This window comes from Solanum dulcamara, chromosome 6 (genome assembly GCF_947179165.1).
Source record: "Solanum dulcamara chromosome 6, daSolDulc1.2, whole genome shotgun sequence".
NCBI classification, from domain to species: domain Eukaryota; kingdom Viridiplantae; phylum Streptophyta; class Magnoliopsida; order Solanales; family Solanaceae; genus Solanum; species Solanum dulcamara.
In genome coordinates this window covers 74,461,297-74,482,094 of record NC_077242.1, presented here as the reverse complement: position 1 = coordinate 74,482,094, position 20,798 = coordinate 74,461,297, and the positions used below count along the sequence as shown (strand labels likewise).

General features: G+C 32.9%; 4 protein-coding genes across 5 annotated transcripts; 3 read left to right on the top strand and 1 right to left on the bottom strand.

The window, feature by feature from the left end:
- The first annotated feature begins 2,832 nt into the window (after nt 1-2,832).
- Nucleotides 2,833-8,191, top strand: LOC129891501 (uncharacterized). Of its 2 annotated transcripts, none has more exons than XM_055966887.1 (7): nt 2,833-4,033; nt 4,545-4,691; nt 4,779-4,912; nt 5,208-5,463; nt 5,677-5,914; nt 5,997-6,147; nt 6,833-8,191. In XM_055966887.1, the coding sequence occupies exons 1-7, from the start codon at nt 2,884-2,886 to the stop codon at nt 7,139-7,141; spliced, it is 2,385 nt and encodes a 794-aa protein (XP_055822862.1). In that variant the 5' UTR covers nt 2,833-2,883; the 3' UTR covers nt 7,142-8,191. The 2 variants fall into 2 exon arrangements, with proteins under 2 accessions (XP_055822862.1, XP_055822863.1); XM_055966888.1 differs by having other exon boundaries at nt 2,835-4,033; nt 5,253-5,463; nt 6,833-8,189.
- Nucleotides 8,192-13,620: 5,429 nt separating this feature from the next.
- On the top strand, nt 13,621-15,575 carry LOC129891500 (nod factor hydrolase protein 1-like). The gene is made up of 2 exons (XM_055966886.1): nt 13,621-14,784; nt 15,365-15,575. The coding sequence occupies exons 1-2, from the start codon at nt 13,674-13,676 to the stop codon at nt 15,388-15,390; spliced, it is 1,137 nt and encodes a 378-aa protein (XP_055822861.1). The 5' UTR covers nt 13,621-13,673; the 3' UTR covers nt 15,391-15,575.
- Nucleotides 15,576-15,587: 12 nt separating this feature from the next.
- Nucleotides 15,588-16,955, bottom strand: LOC129892986 (class V chitinase CHIT5-like). Its single transcript, XM_055968485.1, has one exon. It carries the CDS (start codon nt 16,953-16,955, stop codon nt 16,053-16,055), a length of 903 nt encoding a protein of 300 aa, XP_055824460.1. The 3' UTR covers nt 15,588-16,052.
- A 70-nt stretch (nt 16,956-17,025) lies between these two features.
- On the top strand, nt 17,026-18,216 carry LOC129892985 (uncharacterized). Its single transcript, XM_055968483.1, has one exon. It carries the CDS (start codon nt 17,026-17,028, stop codon nt 18,214-18,216), a length of 1,191 nt encoding a protein of 396 aa, XP_055824458.1.
- The last annotated feature ends 2,582 nt before the right edge of the window (nt 18,217-20,798 follow it).

Genomic DNA, 20,798 nt, shown 5'->3' with positions numbered 1-20,798 from the left:
ATTCATGTTAGTAAACTGTATTGAAAACAAATGATGAAATAACAACAATTAATTCTGAAATAAAAGACAGAATCAGAACAGAAAATAAAAACAGTGTTTTGAAAAATTATGTAAGAACAAAAAACCGAGTCCACTGAATGCACAATGTGTCATTAAGGAAATTATTCCCCTCAATGTACCAAGGTTTTGGAATCTTTCGTCCCAGGATAGAACGATTTACTCACCAGAATAGCGGTACAACAAATTATGGTGACTGCGAACCACTCGAAGGCAGTATATCACACGAGTTTTTAAGAAGTGCAGAAAAGAAGAAGATGTCTATCAGAAATTTTCGTAAGGAACAATTCTGAGGATTAACATATATATATATATATATATATATATATAGCATGTTTGCATCCTTTTTGAAAAGATATCTGTTGGGAAAAGGTTTGCCAAAGGGCGAGCGTCGACAACGACGGCGCGAGGGGAGACCCTCTTCTTGACCCTTTAACAACATGAAGGAGTGCTTCTACTTTTAAGTAGAATTTTTTTTCTTTTCAGCATCTATGTGGGACAAATGCTTATTTCATAAAGCAAGAGAAAATAAATTATTTTTTCCTCCATTTCCCATTCAACCTATCAATTAAACCCAACAATTCATACCGTAGAATGACCAATTCATTTTTTACAAGAAAAGGTGTTAGACAAATCAACAATATAGTTTTGAGACCTTTACCAAGAAGTTTCTTACACTCTCCATCCCAATTTATACGATGTTGTTTAACTTGATGCGAAATTTAAGAAAGAAAGACTTTTGAAATTAACAGTCTTAAATAAGTAATAAATATTTGTGTGACTATAAATTATCTTATTAAAAATAAAATAAACATTTCAAAGTAAATTTTTACTAAATATAAAAATGAGCAATCAACAATATAAGTTTGAGAGAACTTTACCAAGAAGTTTATTACATGATTGAAAGTTTTATGACATGTAGTGCAAAAGACTATTGCTTGATATCAAGAATCTTTACTTAGAAATTTTAAGCATCTCAATTCAATCTTCTCTGGTCTTAGATGACCCTCTGTTCAAGTACCCCTTCTTCTACTCAAGCTTTATCAGAGCGTATTTTAAGAAATTCTAAAACACTCATTCATACTCATTCATATTGCACGAATAGATTGAAACTATTCTTTACAAAACTCTTTAATGGATCCTCCTTTTTTCAACTAGTAAATCGCCTTTTACTTCAAAATGTCTTTGAAAATCCTCTTCTCCTTCCTCTTTCTACTTGTTCTTCCTTTTTTGAGTTCTTCGAATAAAACATCCTGGATAAAATTCGGCTTCTTGTATGCTGGCAGTGTGTTTTTAATATCTGAAATTCCTTCCACTATGTATGAGTTTTTGATCAAACTAAGTCATTATTTAAACTAATTTATCAAAGTAATACAATTTTTTTTAAAATTTTTATAAAAATAGTATAAACGTATTTTCCAGTAACATTTAGGGTATATTTTATTCAAAAAAATTCAGCTGTGTAAAATAATATTGCTGACGGTGTTAACTTAAGAAACGTTACTGTGAGTTACGTTTTTAGCATAATATGTTACTGTGAATAACGTTTTATAAAACGTTATCCTGAGATAAATTTTATACCTAAATAACGTTTCTTATGTTATGGTTGCCTTGAGATGCTATCTTTAAGCTATCGACCTTTTTTTAATGCCTCATCCCAAGCACATCTAGTTGATCAAGGAGGGGTGGGGTGGGGTAGAGGAAGACAAGTATGAAAAATCTTTTGTGAACATAACCTATTGAACCACTTGGATATCCTCTACAAGCTATGGCCTACAAAACCCAACATTTGGGGCAGTGGCATAGAAGTCAAGAGGATCTGTATATGCAAGGATGCTACACTTGTCAAAACATAATATAACTTTTATAAGATTTTATCACTGGTCTATCGAAAACAACTTCTTTACTTTTACAAGTTAAAAGTAATATTGCATACACACCACTCTTTTCAGATCGCTTTACAAGGTAGAAATAAGATTGCGTACATACTATCTTCTCCAGTTCGCTTCACAAGGTAGGAATTAAATTGCATACACACCACTCTTTTCAAATTGCACTTGTGAAATTATACTAGATATATTGTTGTATTGATGATTTTGAAATTGTATAGCTTCTTGATATCAAGAATTATTGTAGGTACAACTGTAATGGACGGAGCTACGATTTTTTTAAAATTAAAAGAATTCAAATATAAAAAAGTAAATACACAAAAAAATTAAAAGAAACCAAGGTATTGAAATATCGAAGGATGATGCATTTATAGATGTGAAAATGACTAGAACAAATATCCAAAATTCATATTGACTTTCCAAAGTACACCAAGACTCTAGGAGTTTCTATGAAAGTAACCAAACACACTTTTCATCACAAAAGGACAAAACATACTACAGAATGATCAATCCATTCTTTACAAGCGAAGGTGTTAGGCAAATCAACAATATATTTATGAGACCTTTACCAAGAATTTTATTACTCTCTCCTTCAATTTATGTAATGTTATTTAATTTGATATAGAATTTAAGGAAAAAAAAGATAAACTTTTAAAACTTTTCATCTAAAATAAGTCATATATATTTGTGTAACTATAAATTATCTCATTAATAATAAAGTGAATATTTTAAAATTAAATTATTATTAAATATAAAAAATAATGAATCAACAATATAGTTTTGAGACCTTTACCAAGAAGTTTATTACATGATTGAATCTTAAGCATCTCAATTCTATTCTTACTAGTCTTAGATGAACATCTATTCAAATACCCTTTCTTCTACTCAAGTCTTATCAGAGCGTATTTTAAAAAATTCTAAAGGACTTTCATATTGCATGAAAAGATTGAAACTATTCTCTACAAAATTCTTCAACATATCCTCCTTTTTTCAAATCGCCTTTTACTTCAAAATGTCTTCGAAAATCCTCTTCTCCTTCCTCTTTCTACTTGTTCTTCCTTTTTCGAGTTCTTCGGATAGAACATCCTGGATAAAATCCGGGTTTTGGTATGGTGGCAGTATGTTTCCAATACCTGAAATTCCTTCCAATATGTACACACACCTTCATGTTGCCTATGCATATATCAACACTTCGAATTTCGAGCTTTACATAAGAGACTCTGATGAACCATATATCTCAACCTTTACCAAAACTGTGAAACAAAATAATCCATCAGTTATAACACTTCTATCCATCTTGGGAGGAAATGATGATCAATCCCCTGACTTTTTCGCGATGACTAGTGAATTTTTGCGTAGAAAATCATTCATCACAACGTCAATACAAACTGCTCGACGATACGGATTTCAAGGGCTGGATCTTATTGGTGTCAAACCAAATACAGCTACAAACATGACTAATATGAGAACATTCATTGAAGAATGGCGAACAACGATTAATTCTGAGTCCAACAATTCATTGATCTTGACTATGGGAGCATACTATTCACCAATGATAGATCAATCGATGAAATATCCAGTAGAAACAATTGTTAGAAACTTCGATTGGGTTCATCTCAGAACATATGACTACTACTTGCCTATGGATACCAACGTTACACGAGCACATTCAGCTTTATATGATCCTACTAGCACACGAAATACAGATTATGGTATAAAAGAATGGATCAAGAGTGGCTTACCAGCTAATAAAATCGTTATAGGTTTAGCATACCATGGCTATACGTGGAAGCTTGTGAATCCAAATGATAACATGGTAGGCTCACCTGCGAGAGGTCTAGAAATGACAGAGGGTGGATCGATAAACTACAGAATGATCAAGAGATATATGAAAAGTTATGGAGCCATACCTGTCTATAACTCAACTTATGTTGTAAACTATGTTACTATTGGATCATCTTGGTATGGTTATGATGATGTTGAGGCTATAAGAACTAAAGTTTCTTATGCGAAGGATAAGGGGCTTCGCGGTTTTGCTGCATTCCAAATTCCTAGTGATGATGTCGATTGGGAGCTTTCAAAATCAGGTTATATACATAATCCTTCACAAATCTCTCGTTTATTTTGTCTTTCAGTATAATACTTGTCATGTAGAACGTTGCAATGGAAAAACATACTAAATACAAAAAGAGGTACTCTTTTTGGGACAGACAGAAAAGGAAATAAGACACTTAAATTGGGATGGAGGGAAGTATTGTTTTACAACCATAAGAAGGGGAACAACCATCATAAAGAGCTTGCTTATTCATTTCAAGATTCACTCAGCTCTATCACAATTTTTCACAAATTATAAACAGTGTGTTGTCAAAGGTGAGCTAAAGCCCTGAAGCGAGGCTCAAAACGTGTTTGGCTCTTAAGTGTCGTTATCAAAGTTCTAAAGCATATTTTTTCTTGTCGATGAGCCTCTTCTAGAGGCGATGAAACCAAACAATTGATATTTCACTTTATCATAGGTTTTGGACAACAACAACATACCTTAAGAGTTTTTTGTGCTTTTTGCTTTTGATAACATTGTAAACATGATAACTTTCTTTACAGCCTCAGACGAAAAAGAAGAAGAAGACCAACGTGGTAGCAAGCGAAGGTTACTAGCAATTCTTTTGCCAACGATCACCATCACCATCACCATTCTCGTAATAAGTACAATAGTGTGTATCTTGAAAAAGAAAACGATAACATCTGAAGGTAATTAATATCAACTTCTTGTTACTCTTTCTTTTAAACCACTAATCGAAATGTACTGGAATTTGAAAGTTTTACCTTTGATTATAGGTATCGAGGAATTGAACGAAAGAGGTATAGGTCGCAATCTGAAAGTTTTCAGCTTTGATCAAATAAAAGAAGCTACAAACAATTTCTCCATCAAAAACAAGATTGGAGAGGGAGGCTTTGGACCTGTTTATAAGGTATTGGGTAACTCAACTAGTTGATTTTGGGTACTTTGACTAAAATCGATGGAGAAATTCGAGACAAAAAGCTATTGTGAAATTGACGAAAATAGAATAGCTTGTATATAGAAAGTTCTATGTTAGTCCTTTTCCTTTTTAACTCTTCCTGGGGATTCTCTTCTTGATCACTATTTTCTCCTCGGAATACTTTGTAAGTTTTCCATGTAATATCTCATAGTTTAGACTTTAGACATATAAATCTATTTTTAGATATTAGAATTATTTTTTGACAATATTTATACCCCTGAATCAGATCATGAAGGATCGGACCTCTAAATCATACTCCTTATTGTCCCAGGGAAGGTTAAGTGATGGACAAGAAATCGCAGTAAAACGTCTTTCAGAATGCTCTAAGCAAGGAGTAGAAGAGTTTCAGAATGAGGTATCACTTGCTTCAAAGTTACAACATGTCAATGTTCTACAACTTCAGGGGTTTTGCATCGAAAGAAAAGAGAAAATATTGATTTATGAGTACATGCCAAATAAGAGCTTGGATTTCTACCTTTATGGTGAGCGTAAACTCTTATCTCATTGTAAAATTATTCGTAGTTGACAGTGATTGCATATTGTTTCAACAAACATTTAGAAATGGATAACTTCGATCTCCAGAAATGTATGTTCGTTTTTGTCTTTAGTTAAAGATTCGTAGAATGTACAAAAAAACGTACATATAATTACTACACCATGTAGGCATCATGATCATATATATATATTTGATGCAGACCCGGTGAAGAGCCTGAAATTAGACTGGGAGACGCGAATTTGTATTATAGAAGGAATTACTCAAGGACTATTATACCTTCAAGAGTACTCAACATTCACAGTAATTCACAGAGACTTGAAAGCAAGCAACATTTTACTAGACGACGAGATGAAGCCAAGAATCTCTGATTTCGGTATAGCTAGACTTTTCCAGAAAGATGAAAATGAAGCAAACACTGGAAAGATTGTTGGGACTTAGTAAATATCAGGACTCTTAACCATTGTTTACTTACTTAATACATACTCCCTACTTTCTAACATCTGTGGTTGTGTTCTGTAGTGGTTGTGTTCCTCCAGAGTATGTTAAACGAGGCGTATACTCCAGGAAATACGACGTTTATAGCTTCGGAGTTCTGTTGTTGCAAATCCTCGGTGGAAAGAAGAATTCATGTGAATATGGCATCGAGAACAATCTGAATCTTCTTGAATACGTAAGTTCATTGGTAATGAAGAGGAAAACTTTTATGCTTATATATAGAAGAAACACTTCTTCTGGCTCTTAAAGAGTTGACAAGAGAGTCTCCCCTCGTGCCTTTGTTGTCGCTTGCTGTGCTTTGGCAAATGATTGATCGATAAATTTTTTGAACAAAATTTATTTTTCATTTTTTTCACTAATTAATTTCCTTTTTTGATATCAGTTCGGGTGAGAAATTATTTTAAAATTCGCGGAATCTTTTCCAATGAAATTTGATAAAGGACCTGTTCCTTCCAACAAACACCAAACATGTTCTGTACAAGTGTTTTTTCACTCCATTTTCAGCTCAATTTTTTATCTATAAATACAGAGGCTTACCCTTAGTTTTCATAATCGAGTTTTCTGAACTTCTTCTGCATATTTTCTTACAAAAACAAATATCGAATTTTTGTGTGATTTGTTACTGACTTTGAGTTTGACTAAGTTATTGGCGTATAAGGTATCTCTACACCAATAACATGTATATACGTTTTATCCTGGAAGGAAGTAATCCATAATCTCAAGTATAATGAGAGGATTCAATTCTCTAAGGACACACAGTTAACTTTGTGGTATCATATATTTTTCGTAATAAAGTTTTCTGATTTACTGTTTGAACACAATACAATAACAGTAACTAACCTCACCTGATCAAAATCCAGGCATATGAACTTTGGCAAAAAGGCAATGGAGTGGATTTCATTGATCCATCACTGCAAGATGGTTTTCAAATAGGTAAACAATTGAGATACATACAAGTTGCACTATTGTGTGTTCAAGAAAAATGGGAAGATAGACCATCCATGTTGGAGATATACTCCATGCTCAAAAATGAAATTGAAGTCTTGCCAAATCCTCAAGTTCCTGCCTTTTCCAAGAACAAAGATGATATCGCGCCAGAGGCTTTAGTCACAATTGAACTAGCTTGTTCGGAAAATAGTCTCACTATTTCCCAACTTATAGCTCGTTAACACTTCAAAGTCTGCGTACATCCTATCCACTCGAGACTCCACTTGTGAGATTACATTGGGTATGTTATTGTTTAATTAGTTTCAGGAAGCATTTTCACCTCACAAATGGTCTTTTTGCCTATGTTGCCTTACTTGATCTTAGGAAATCTTTAAGTGTGATGAAGGAAAATTGTTTAAGTAGTACATTGGAATATGATGAATGTGAGTCATGAAGGATTATGCAGTACGACAACAAATCCAGTGTAATCGCATGAGTGGAAAATGGGGAGTTTGGTGTATACCCAGACTTTATCCCCTAACTTGTGAAGGTAGAGACGATGAGCCTTGGCTCGAGTGTAGCATCGTAAAGAAATACCAGTTCTAACCAAAACAAGTTTTGCAGATTTGTATTTAACTATACTCACCACTAGAAACAGAGTTTTTTTTCCACCGCGAATCAATGAGAAATTTGTGCTATAAAACATGATTTTTCCAACTCTATTTTCATCGAACCAATTCACTGGAAAAATGTATGGTGAAAAACAAATTCTCATTGAAATACTGATAATAACCACTAAACATTTTTTTTTCTTTTCTCATTGATTCAATTAAAATTCTATGGGAGTAGCCACTGGATATTTGAGTTCACAACACAACTTTTGGTCATCAAAATGTTCAGAAAACTTATATGCATGTCTGTTTTTTTTCTTTTTTTTTTTTAACTATTAACTTTCAAAAATAGTCTCTCTATCTGTACGAATAGAGATAATATTTGCATACATTCTACCTTTTCCAAACCTCGCTTGTATGAATACACTAGATATGACATTGTTGTTGTATTTTTTAAAAACTGCCACAAACAAACATAGCAAACACATTGGAATACTTACATCAATGTGGAAACCTGAAAGTATGAACTAAAATAACGGCATGTATATGTAATGTATGAATTTTTTGTGAAAGGGCTATGTACAATGTACTTCAGGATTTTTCTTTATTAACAAAAAGTAGTGGATATTATAGTTGAGAAAGTTCTATGGACTATGAACTGTATATACTATAAAAAATGTATGTAGTGGAATAATAAATATTTCTCCATTCTCAATAAGTAGTCTCGGATTCGAATTCTGAATATGATATCGTCTTTAATAGTGAGCGCTTTACCCCTTTTTTTGAGCGCTTTACCCATTAAAATAGACTTTTCAATATAAATTTAAATAAATCAAGTTACAAAGCAAATATCAAATATCGAATGAAAAACAAAAAGTAATGGACTTATGATGAACTACGAGGCAGCATGAAATTGTAATCAACTTCATAGATAAACATATTTTCACATTATTCAAAATTTAAACTCATTTTAATTTAAGGATTGGTAAAAAAGTCAAAAACGAAACCATTATGGATTTGTCAACTTCAACGATTCAATATATATTGCCAATTTCAACGTTTGATATATATTTTTCTATTAATACGTTCATGGTAAAATACTTATCATGTTACTTTTTTTAGAGTCAAATTATTTTAACTTTGATTAATATTTTAAGATGAATTTTTTGTTGAATTTTTTAATATATAAAAAATTACAACTAATAATACTTTTTGTTGAATTTTTGAAATATCAAAATTTTAATTTTAAAATATTAAATTAATCTTAATCAAATTAAATCTCAGGGAGGAAAACTATTATCTTGTCATTAGTAACTTTATCTTGTCAATAGAGCTGACTCAGAATTATGTCCTTTTTTTCTGCCATTAATTAGTTCATTGACACATACTTCCACTACCCTATACATATTTTATTTGAATAAATAAATTGTTGATAACAACTTTGAGAAAAAATAAATTCATTTCATCTTTTTTTGAAACTTGATTTGATTATCTAAGGAAGTCGAGCCAATTGAAAACTCTATTTTAAAAACTATTTCATAAATACTATTTATGGATATTACTATATTTTTTAATTTTTAAAAAATATCACTATAAAAAATAATAGGGGAATCGAAACTGCTACATCAATTAATTTTTCCTATAAAGAAAGTCCACAAGAAAAATGGAAGTGAAATAACCCAAAAATTTGCAAATTTCCTATTTGACTAAAAAAATTTATGTTCTCTTTTCTAAATCTAATAAAGCTTCCCAAGAAAATTTGTCTTTGACTAATAGATAAAATTTCTAGTTGACTATTTTAATAAATATTTTAACTTTTCTTCACAAATAGGGTGGACCATTTGGCTAAGATGATGACTTGTTGCAATATATAACTCATTATTAATTTAATTAATACGATTGATTTGACAATATAGAAAATAAAGTTAATGACTCACTTTGCCAAGCTAAAGTACACTAATAATGTAAAAATTGTTTACATTATTTGTACAAAAGATGGGTTACTATACAAGTCCATGACACATATTGCTCACTTTTGCCTAACAAGATACCTTCGTGAATTTGTCCGTTGGGCTATACCGTCATCGAGCTCAATAATCGTGTATATTATGTTAACTTGTGTTATGTCTTACAAAGCTTTTTATTTTTGTCTCTCATTTCGATGTAGATCATTCGTTTAAGGTGTCATGAACACCCCTTCGTCAAAAACTTGTTAACCTAGAAGCATGTAGTCAGTCTTTCTCTTTGATCCGCCCTCGTCGCCACATCTTCTGTCATAGGCATCTAGAAACTCATGAGAGTCCTTGCTTGAGGTTTGGCCCATTACCGTACCGAATTGAGAGTTAGACTCTGATATCATATCTGTCACAACCATAACACTGGTTGTCTACTTTGATCCAACAAGTCCCAGTCCTCACAACCTTGTTACTTGGGCGATACCTTCATCAATCCAAAAAAGTGTGTTGTAAAATTCGCCTAAGGTGTCATGTGTATTCCTTCTTCAGAAACATGCCAGCTTAAAAACCTAACAATCCTTTTCTTTGACTCATCCTCATTAGCCCGCCCTCTGTCAGGGATGTCACATAATGTAACTCAATCTTAATAAATAGGTACTAGTCCCAAAACTTATGATAAATGTTGGAGGAAGCTTCATAACTTTTTGTAATACTTTAGAAGAAACCTTTAATATGGAAATCAACTATAAGTCATTTATGATATCCCAATAGAATTTGAACATAAAAAAGATACATCCAAGAATAAAAAAACAAACTGTTTGCTGAGAGGTCCTTGTTAATCTTATTATCATAATCATAATACTTATTCTTAATCACAATTGCACTAAAAGTTTTCAAGAATGTTACAAATTCATCAAGTTATTAGATTAATTTATATTGAGGTAAGCAGAAAACAATACTAGTAGTTGAGTCAAAATTTAATTTATTAACAAACTAACTGACAAAGTTAAACACTTAAAATTAATTCATTAGAGACAAGTTAATAATTGTCATGTCCAAGACATTAAGGAATATCCAAAAAAAGGCATTTCGAAAATCAATTTGATTTTATTTCTTTTCATTCCGTTTGAAAAAGTTGGTATTATATATTTTAAAACTTATAATACTAACTAGTGAACCTTTTATTTTTATTTTTTCATATACAATAAAATTATGAAAAATAGAAATTCAAATGTTTAAGAACATTTAATTTCATTACAATGATGTATTATTTCAACTTTGTTCTTCCTTTTTCCGGTCTTCGAACATCACATTGTGTTGGATTTCACATTATTAGATGTACATGTATCTATTTCACTCACGATAGTATTATTATTTCGATGTCTATCTCAAACTCCATAAAAGAATCTTAGAATTTGAATCTTTATAAGTTCAAACTCCATGAATCGTTCGTTGAGCTTCAAGCTTCATAAATTTTCAAACTTTTGACATTATCTTAGAGTTCTATTTGTTATTTTATTTCACATTTTTGCTAGGGGTACTTTTGTTCAAATATTATTTTTCCTTAAAAAGTAACTACTTTCGCACTGTATTTACATTCCATCAGTCTTCCTTTGTTATGTGAGTGTTAATCTTTTTATTTTTTATTTCTTCACTACAAGTTTTTTTTTTTTATATATAATAAAATAAAAGTGCCATTAAGACCTTATTAAATAAAGCATTATATAATAAGGGCGGCTTCATCATTTTACGGAGAGATTGACTCAACATCACGATAACCGGATTTGCATTAATACTTTATGGGATCGTTTGGTTGAATTCAACACATCAAATACGACATTTGTTTAATAACTTACAATCTCGTATAACCAATACAATCAAATTATATATATATATATATATTCGAAACCCATAAATCATTCCGATCGGGTTTAGAATTTCTTTGAATTTAATATGTTCAAATTAAATTCTGCATTATTAATACCTTCGATCAATGGTAGAGCCACATGTACTTGAGGGGTGTCAACACCCCTTCATAGAAAAATTACTTTGGGTAGCTAGATCAAAATATTCTTTTTATGTGTATATATTATATATTGATAAAATTCTAATTCTGTCGCTGTCGCCAACGCCAAAAGACACCTTACTGATCCTTAGTACAAAATAATTAGACCAAGTCAACAATATTATTGAACTGTTCCACGAAAAGAAAAACTAAGGGTTCAATAACTGAAAAAGAATTATATAGTTTCTAAATTCAATATTTTAAATTTTCAATCATATTTTATATGTAAAATGTTCAACCTATATGATCAGGCCATTGATGAAAATTTGGTGCTCATGTGGAGTTGTGGACCATATCCATTAAATTATGTCCTTTAATTTGTTCTTATCTGTCCATTTACTTCATGGGGGCATGAATGTTCATTGAGGTGAGAAAGGTCAGTGTCATTACAATTTTAAAAGGATTTAACTTGACGAATCCATAATTTAAAGAATAGGTATTTATATTTTAGGTAATATGATAGTATAATAGAAAATTACATTATTAGTATATAAAAATTAAATTTATTTTATAATTGTTATAATTATGATTGAATCGTAAGTCAATTGGTTTAAAGGTGATGGTGTAAGATCCAAAAAACAAGGTATATACAATTAATTTTTCATAAAATAAAGATGCAAAGTGAAGAAAGCAACTTAATAATCAAAGGTAGATCTCAATATATTTCATTACATAAACTTAAGCTTGTAAGGGTGTGTGTTTTTTGGAAAATAACTGAGCTTCTTATTTATTTTATTTGTTTTCAAAATGTAAACAAAAAATATTATCTTAAATTATATCTATATAATCTAAAGAAACGCTATGGAAGATGGGGGATGGGGGCTACGGGATATGTGAAAAATGAGATGTGTTGAATGGTACGGTGGAGAACACACAATCAATACGGCATGTCACTTGTGTACTTGTTTTGCCTAATTTTTTTAAGAAAATCGTTTTCCTCATTTTTAAGGAACTTGTTATCCTAATTTTTTTTTTACAATTTTTATGATTAATCGAACATGAAAAAGTTAAAAAATATTTTCTTCTGATATCGAGCACACCCTTAATCTCAATTTTTGGTCGTGTGTGATATGTAATTAAGAATTTTAAACACTTTCTAGTGCGTCTACCAGATCCAAGAGGGTCGATGCTCAACTCCTCGATTCATTACTCATTCATTCTCGACTCGATAGATATTACAATTTTTTCGAGTAATAAATTGACCTACACAACAGGTAGATAATTGCAACAACATGGCTAGCTAATAATTACGTCTCGAGTGGACAACTATATTAGGTGCTTGTCAAACTTCAAGCATCCTAAAGGAGAGTTATTATGAACTTTTCCTCTTTTGACTTATATTAGAAAACAAAATGATCTTCTAGAGTTTGAATCAGTCAAACGATCAATCAGGGTTATAGTTGAGCAGTAATTACTATTTCATGGTTAATCAAATGTTTTAGATTTGAGATTTGGATATGTAGTCCCTTTTGTTAGGAAACTCGTTACTCCTGACGTGAAACTTTTCGATACGAATCAGGATTTAACCTTGAGTTTGAGCCCTAAAGTTAGAGTCAGTTTTTGTTAGAAAGCATTTTACGTTCAATTAGCGGTGGAGCCCGAAATTTGGTGAAATGTACAAATTTTCTTCGCAATTATGTTAATGGTGTGCAAAATTAAATATACTCTCATAAAAACTAATATTTAACATCTGCACACCACATAATTTTTCGACGAAGGATGTGTACTGGACTATCCTTCACCTAAGATGGCTCCGCCCATGCTCCCAATGCTGGACTTTTGGCACGAATCTGAATTTAATCAGATCCCAATATGAATATCAGACACCTATAGGAGAACGGAGAGAAAAAAAAAAGTCAAAAGGCATCAACTCCATTGAGAAGTGGGAAAATACTCATAACTTATCAGTCAAAAATATCAACTTTTTAATACCAATTCCTTTCTTCAACTCCATCCACACATACCAAGTCATGTTTTTCATGTCTTGTGGCCAAATAGAAACAGCCAATTCCTAAATACCAAAAAATAAAATAAAAAAGATTCAAAGTTAGAACTTTATCAAGGCTCCATTTGTCCTATAAATAGAGAAGAAACTTGGGAACAATCATAAAATTATATTTGTCTTATTTTTTGTATCATAAAAATGGCTAGTCCTAAAACCTACATTATGTTATGTTGTATTATATTTTGTCTTGCCCTTTCTTCTTGTGTCATGGCACACCCTCCATCTAAAGGTGTCAAAGGTGCATATTACCCTTCATGGGCATTTTCAACTTTCCCACCATCATCTATAGACACATCTTTATTCACTCACATCTACTATGCATTTCTTGTACCAAACAACACAACATTTAAATTCGATATCGACGATGAAACCTCCACCCTCCTCTTCAAATTCACCTCCACCCTCCGGTCGAAAAGACCATCCGTCAAGACGCTCTTTTCGATCGGGGGAGGAGGTGAAGGACCAGCTAGGTTTTCGCGTATGGCGTCTACATCCGCCACACGTTTGAGTTTTATAAAATCTAGCATAGAAGTAGCTAGAAAATACGAATTTGATGGATTTGATCTTGACTGGGAATTCCCTCAGAACAAAAAGGACATGGAGTATTTTGCGATTTTACTAGATGAATGGAGGGTTGAGGTTAAAAAAGAATCTTGGACTACAAAAAGGCCACAACTTTTGATCACAGCAGCTGTTTATTTCTCTGTTGACTTCTTCCTATGGGGTGAATTTAGATCATATCCTGTGCCTTCAATTAACAAGAATTTGGATTGGATCAACTTAATGTTCTATGATTATCACGGATCATGGGACACGTCTGCCACGGGTGCACAAGCAGCATTATTCGACACAAAAAGTAACGTTAGCACAAGTTATGGACTAAGTACTTGGATCAAAGCAGGGGCCTTAAGAAGCAAATTGATTATGGGATTGCCACTTTATGGTAGGACATGGAAATTGAAAGATCCAAATGTTGATGGAATTGGTGCACCAGCAGTTGGTGTTGGCCCTGGTGATGAAGGGACATTAACTTATAGGGAAATAGAGAAATTCAATGAGGATAATAATGCTAAAGTTGTATATGATTCTGCCACAGTTTCTGCTTACTCTGTGGCTGGGACTTCTTGGATTGGCTTTGATGACACTAAGTCTGTTGCAAGGAAGTTAGCCTATGCTCAAGCACAAAGACTTAGAGGGTACTTTTTTTGGGCTGTTGCTGGTGACAAAGATTGGAAAATCTCCAGAACAGGTAACTTGCTAACACTAATGAAAAATGGTTCAACTCGTATACACTGACAGCATCAAGATTTTTTCGTACACTATATCTCCTTTTTAAGTTGTTATAGCATGTTACTTGGGATTATTTGCAACTTCCGTTGCCTATCGGGGCATAAATTAGTTTTGCTTATGATGCAAAAGTTTGGGACTTTTCTATAAGTCAGAGACGACGGTGAACCTGCTCAATTGACAACAAGTTTAGTTTTACTTGTTAGGCAAAAGTTGTCTCCTGCCTCGTAGGAAAAACTAACTTATGTGCACACTACAACTAGAACTTATGCCCAATGGGAAACACATGTCCGTTTTTTTAATTAAGTGAGACCAAAAGTTCAAGACCACTATTTCAGAAAAAAAAATCTATTTTTTACTCTATTTTCGATGTTACCATATCAGACTTGCTAGGAATAGTGTTTTTGTAGTTAACTAACTACATGTAACCAACCGTCTATAAAAAGTGAGATTAGTAACATGAAAACAAGACATGTTACATGTTTCAACATGTTAAAATACATGATAGTCTAAAGTTATTTATTCTTTTTCTTATTATGCAGCTAAACAATCATGGATAATTTCCTAAGAGATGAAGGGGAAAAAAGGATTCTTCCTTGAACTGAATCTGTCTGTGAAAGTGTATTGAAGCTGAATAGTTCATCTTCTTTTTATTTATGCACTATATATATGTTGTACCATTTAGTTATATGTACCTTCATCTAATAAAGTTTATTATAAGAGAAAACAATCTTTTAACTTAGAAACTTGTCTAGTTCAATTGTTGCTACAATATTTCATTCTCAACTTTCAGTTTTCTTAAATTTCCCAAAAATAACAAGAAGAAATGCATCAAATATAAATAATAATTCGTCTCAGTACTAATTCGAATGTGAAGTGTAAATAGAAATGAAGAAAGGATATCGAATAAATTAAACTCAATCAAACGATCCATTGATCGATAAGAATTTCCCTCTCATAGACCGATCCTGCACGTATGGCTGCACCTCAAATTTCATCATCCCAAGCCATAGACGCTGAAATCATTATGCACGAACGTTAATACAGTTTCAACTTTTGATGCCATAATTTATAAAACAGTATGCTGATTATGAAAAAAATAAAGAGACATATGTCTGAGGATTTAAGTTATATACACTTAAATACAATATATAGCTAGTTAACTACCATTTTGTTAGTTAACCATATAACTGCCCTGATTGTGTAAATTAGACTGTCAGTTCATAGAACTTAAACTCTACTTCTAAAAACGGAGGAACTTAAGGAAATTTTACCTGTTCTAGAAAGAGTCCAGTTGCTGTCAGAGCCAAGTGCCCAGAAAAAGTAACCACCAAGACCCTGAGCCTTAGCATATTTAATCTTTGCTTTGATGGAATCAGTATCATCATATCCAATCCAATTTGTTCCAGCATATGAATATGTTGAAACTGTTTCATTATTGTATACTACAGAAGCATTGTTTTCTAAATTGAATGTTACTATATCATTATATGACATTTCTCCTTGAGTTCCAGGGCCAACTCCTACTGCAGGGGCACCGATTCCGTGATCATTTGGATCCTTCAATTCCCATGTATTTCCATATAAGGGAAGTCCCATGACCAGCTTTGTTGAAGGTACCCCTTTTTGTTTCCAGGCTGAAATTCCGTAGCTCGTGCTGATATTGCTAGACTTATCGTATAACAAGGCTGGAGCACCAGTTGCTGAAGTGTCCCAAGAACCTTGGTAGTTATAGCACATAGGGCTCAAGAAATCAAGATAGTTTCTTAGAGCTTCTGTGGGATAAATTGTACCTGATAAGAGAGTGTTCGGAGAAAAGTAAACAGCAGCAGAGAGGATGAGAGGAGGTTTGGAGGAAGTTATTGACTCTGTGTTGATGGCGAGCCGCCATTCTTTGAGGAGCAATGCTAGATTGAGCATGTCTTCTGATTCAATCGGGAATTCCCAATCAAGATCAAGGCCATCAAAGCCATAATTTCTGGATACATCGATCGTTGATTTGATGAATGCAGCGCGATTTTCTTGGCAACTCATCATACTAGGGAGTACTGGAGAACCTGTATCTCCTCCTATCGATAGCATGGCCTTTGTTACAGGGCTATGGGAATGGATGGCGGACGTGAAGTTAATCATTGATTGCTCGTCAACTTGGCTTACGAGCAACTGAAATGATGTATTATCAGGCACAGCAAACGCGTAGAAAATGTGGGTGAAATATGCAGTAGGGATGCTTGATGAAGGAACTTTTTTGTCTTGCCATGAAGGCCAATATGCACCTTTGATGCCAGAAGGCAGAGGCGTAGGTCCAGGAGCAGGAGCAGGTGTATCGGGATATGGTACTGAGGCAGGGACCGGAGGCATAGATAGTGGAAAAGGAGCTGGAGCTGGAGGCATCATTGGTGGACTAGAGATAGGAACCAAAGGCAGCTTGTATGGTGAAGGTCCAGATGGTGAAATAGAGGGAGGTGTTAAAGGCATATACGGTGGACTAATGGCTGGAAATGGAGGCATAGATGGTACAGGGAAGATTGGACTGAAAGGCGGAGATGGTGGACTAGTGGCTGGAAATGGAGGCATGTATGGCATAGGGAAGCCTGGAACTAGAGGTGGAGACGATGGACTAGTGCTTGGAAATGGAGGTAGTAATGGTATAGGCAAGCCTGGAATTAAAGGCGGGGAAGGAGAACTAGGAGATCCTGGAAATGCAGGCACGGATGGTATAGGGAAGCCTGGAACTAGAGGCGGAGACGATGGACTAGTGCTTGGAAATGGAGGGAGTGATGGTATAGGCAAGCCTGGAATTAAAGCCGAGGATGGAGAACTAGGAGATCCTGAAAATACAGGCACGGATGGTACAGGGAAGCCTAGAACTATAGGCGGGGATGATGGACTGGTGCTTGGAAATGGAGGGAGTGATGGTATTGGCAAGGCTGGAATTGAAGGCGAGGATGGAGAACTAGGAGATCCTGGAAATGAAGGCACTAATGGTACAGGGAAGCCTGGAACTAGAGGCGGGGATGATGGACTAGTGCTTGGAAATGGAGGGAGTGATGGTATAGGCAAGTCCGGAATCAGAGGAGAGGATGGAGAACTAGGCAATCCTGGAAATGGAGGCACTAATGGTATAGGTAAGCTTGGAACTAGAGGTGGGGATGATGGACTAGTTCTTGGAAATGGAGGCAGTGATGGTATAGGCAACCCTGGAATTAGAGGAGAGGATGGAGAACTAGGCGATCCTGGAAATGGAGGCAATAATGGTATAGGTAAGCCGGGAATGAGAGGCGAGGGCGGAGGATTTTTTCTTGGAAAAGGTATAGGGAAGGTGGGAGTTGAAGGTAGCTTGGATGGTGCTACACGCGCTGGGACTAGAGGCCTCTCTAAGGGTGGCATTTGACCAGACAAGGGTGAAGGAGACACAGAAAGAGGAACTGAAACATAACGAGATGCAGAACACACATAAAAATTAGCACCACCAACAAGAACAACAACCAAAAAAGTTGACAAGATTTCTAGTGCAGCCATATTTTGTTAGTCACTATTTCTTCACCAGCAATAACATGAAATGAGATGTTTATATACCAAAACAAGATGAGAAATGTGCTATCTTTGGTAAATACATTGTTTGTTTGTCATGTTTTCTTATGATAATTACATTGATGTAACAATATTGTTAAAACCTCTGATTTTATCGACATATCTATGTCAAACACAAGTTTATTCTAATTTGATTTTGGAGATTCCTAGGACAACTTTGTCATGGTCAGTATAGTAATTAAATTTCTCCAATTCAAACAAAACATTGGTACAACGTATAGAAAACCATGTGGTGATTATATGTAAGAAGGAAGATAATTCGGTCTATTTGTCTATGTCTATAATCAAAGTTAATTAGTACTTGCGCTAGTGATGAGAAATAGCATGTATACTGTAAATTAATTGAGATGCGCGAATTTCGATCCCAAACACAACGATTATATAACAAAAAGAAGTTGAATATAATATAAATTCTCAAATATTATTCCATTATTGTAGTCAAGGTTCAAACGAAAACAAACTCTCTATCCCACAAAAGTAAGCTGGATAATTAAGTTTGTGTACACGCTATTCTCCCTAAATTGATCATCAAAGTAGATCTATTAAAAAAAAGTAAAAAAAAAACAAATCTTTATTATTGGTTATTGGAGATTAATAATTAATTGAAGGAGGACATGGCTTTGTGCAGTAACATTTGGAGTCAGGACCACACTCTTCAAATGCAAAGCCCTCAATTTGGCAGGCAGTTGAACACTTTACATTTTCTACACATGCTCCCTGAAATGTTTTGCTTGCTTCTTGACAATTTTTTGCCTCTGTCATAACCAAAATAATAAAATAAAAGTAAGAATTAATAACATTAAAATAAACAAAAGAGAATGATAAATTTGATTAATTCAGATTTTTGCGGCGTAAGCTTCATATTCTCTTCTATCCCACCATATTCAGTAACGTTAAGTTCATAACTTGTCTCAACTAGTTTTGATTTGTGATATACTTTTTTTTTTATTTCTGGCCCACCAATGTTTCGTATCTACAATGGGACTCAGTTAAATCTAGATTAACACATTTTTTCTATTATCAGAGGGTTGAACTCGATATCTCTAAATAAAGGTGATGGGATTCCGAACAACCCCATCACAACTCATGTCGGTGATTTGCAATATAATTGATGAGTGATTACTTGTAAAAGGATTTATAAAATTTAATTTTTTTTTAATCTCTTATCATTCTTGATTGGTAAAGAAAATCTAAAAAGTAAAGAGATGATATACATGCATTGCCCGTGAAAAACAACACAAGAAGAAACACAACTTTAAACAAAGGCAAAGAGGGTGCCATCTTCTTCTTCTTTTTGTTTTGTTTTGTTATTATCTCTACAAAATATATTTTTGATAATGAAAATGATGAAGCCCCATGCCTATCTTATATAGAATTAAGAAATGATTCACTTCTACATAATGAGATTACCTTTAATTATTTGGATATATAGAATCTTTTTTCTATTTAATGAGTATCAATCCCTTTAATTAATTATGATCTGGATACTAATACAATTTAATTTTATGAGATTTCTTTCAATTTTTTTTGGTTGAAAATCATTTTATCCCCCCAACCCCTCCACACACATAATTTTATTTTAAAAATCAAACCCCTTCCTCAACTGTAAACAATAGACATTCTCTCCCTCTTTATCCTTATTGAATTTTTAAAATTTCTATTTTACCCGTACATTATCAAGCTTTATCTTTTTTTATTTTAAAATCATGATATTGTACAATTTTTTCAAATTTATGTAACAAAATTTTTATAGAAAAAAATAATTTTACATTCAAGATGGAAAAAGAAAGGTGAATGTGCAAGTTAATAATGTTTTATAATGAAATAAATGAGCAAAAAAAATCTTAGTAATATTAATTAAAACTCTAATATTTATTTATACAAATAAAAATAGCAGGTAATAATAACATTAAAAACATATTTCAATGAAAGTAACATAAAAATAATTAATAAAATATATAACAAATGTCAAAATATTCTCTATTTATATGAATTTTGAATTATAATTTAAAAAATATTCCATTAATATCAATCAATACTCGTTTATTTATACAAACAATAGATAATAAGGGAGAAGTGAAATTTAAACACACATACATCTACATACATATATGCACATGGGCAGATAGTGTTGTGCGTTTTTTCTATTTATTTTATATTTTACAAAAAAATATAAATAACAAAGTCAACTAAAAAGGAAATCAGACAATAAAATAATACTTTATTTTTTTATCCTATTATTATTACATATTAATCGGAACCTACAAATTTAAAATTTTAAATCCGCCTTTGTTAATATGCATATTTGATGAATGTAATATTAAATAACAATCATAAAAAATAATATTAGATTCTATGAAAAATTCATGAAAGGATTATTTT

Coding starts and splice junctions, on each gene's coding strand:
- LOC129892986 (XM_055968485.1), bottom strand. CDS start 16,955: ATGATTAACTTCACGTCCGCCATCCATTCCCATAGCCCTGTAACAAAG.
- LOC129891501 (XM_055966887.1), top strand. CDS start 2,884: ATGAAAAGATTGAAACTATTCTCTACAAAATTCTTCAACATATCCTCC. Junction 4,034..4,544: donor TTGGGAGCTTTCAAAATCAG/GTTATATACATA, acceptor CTTTCTTTACAG/CCTCAGACGAAAAAGAAGAA. Junction 6,148..6,832: donor ATCTGAATCTTCTTGAATAC/GTAAGTTCATTG, acceptor ATCAAAATCCAG/GCATATGAACTTTGGCAAAA.
- LOC129892985 (XM_055968483.1), top strand. CDS start 17,026: ATGTGGGTGAAATATGCAGTAGGGATGCTTGATGAAGGAACTTTTTTG.
- LOC129891500 (XM_055966886.1), top strand. CDS start 13,674: ATGGCTAGTCCTAAAACCTACATTATGTTATGTTGTATTATATTTTGT. Junction 14,785..15,364: donor TTGGAAAATCTCCAGAACAG/GTAACTTGCTAA, acceptor CTTATTATGCAG/CTAAACAATCATGGATAATT.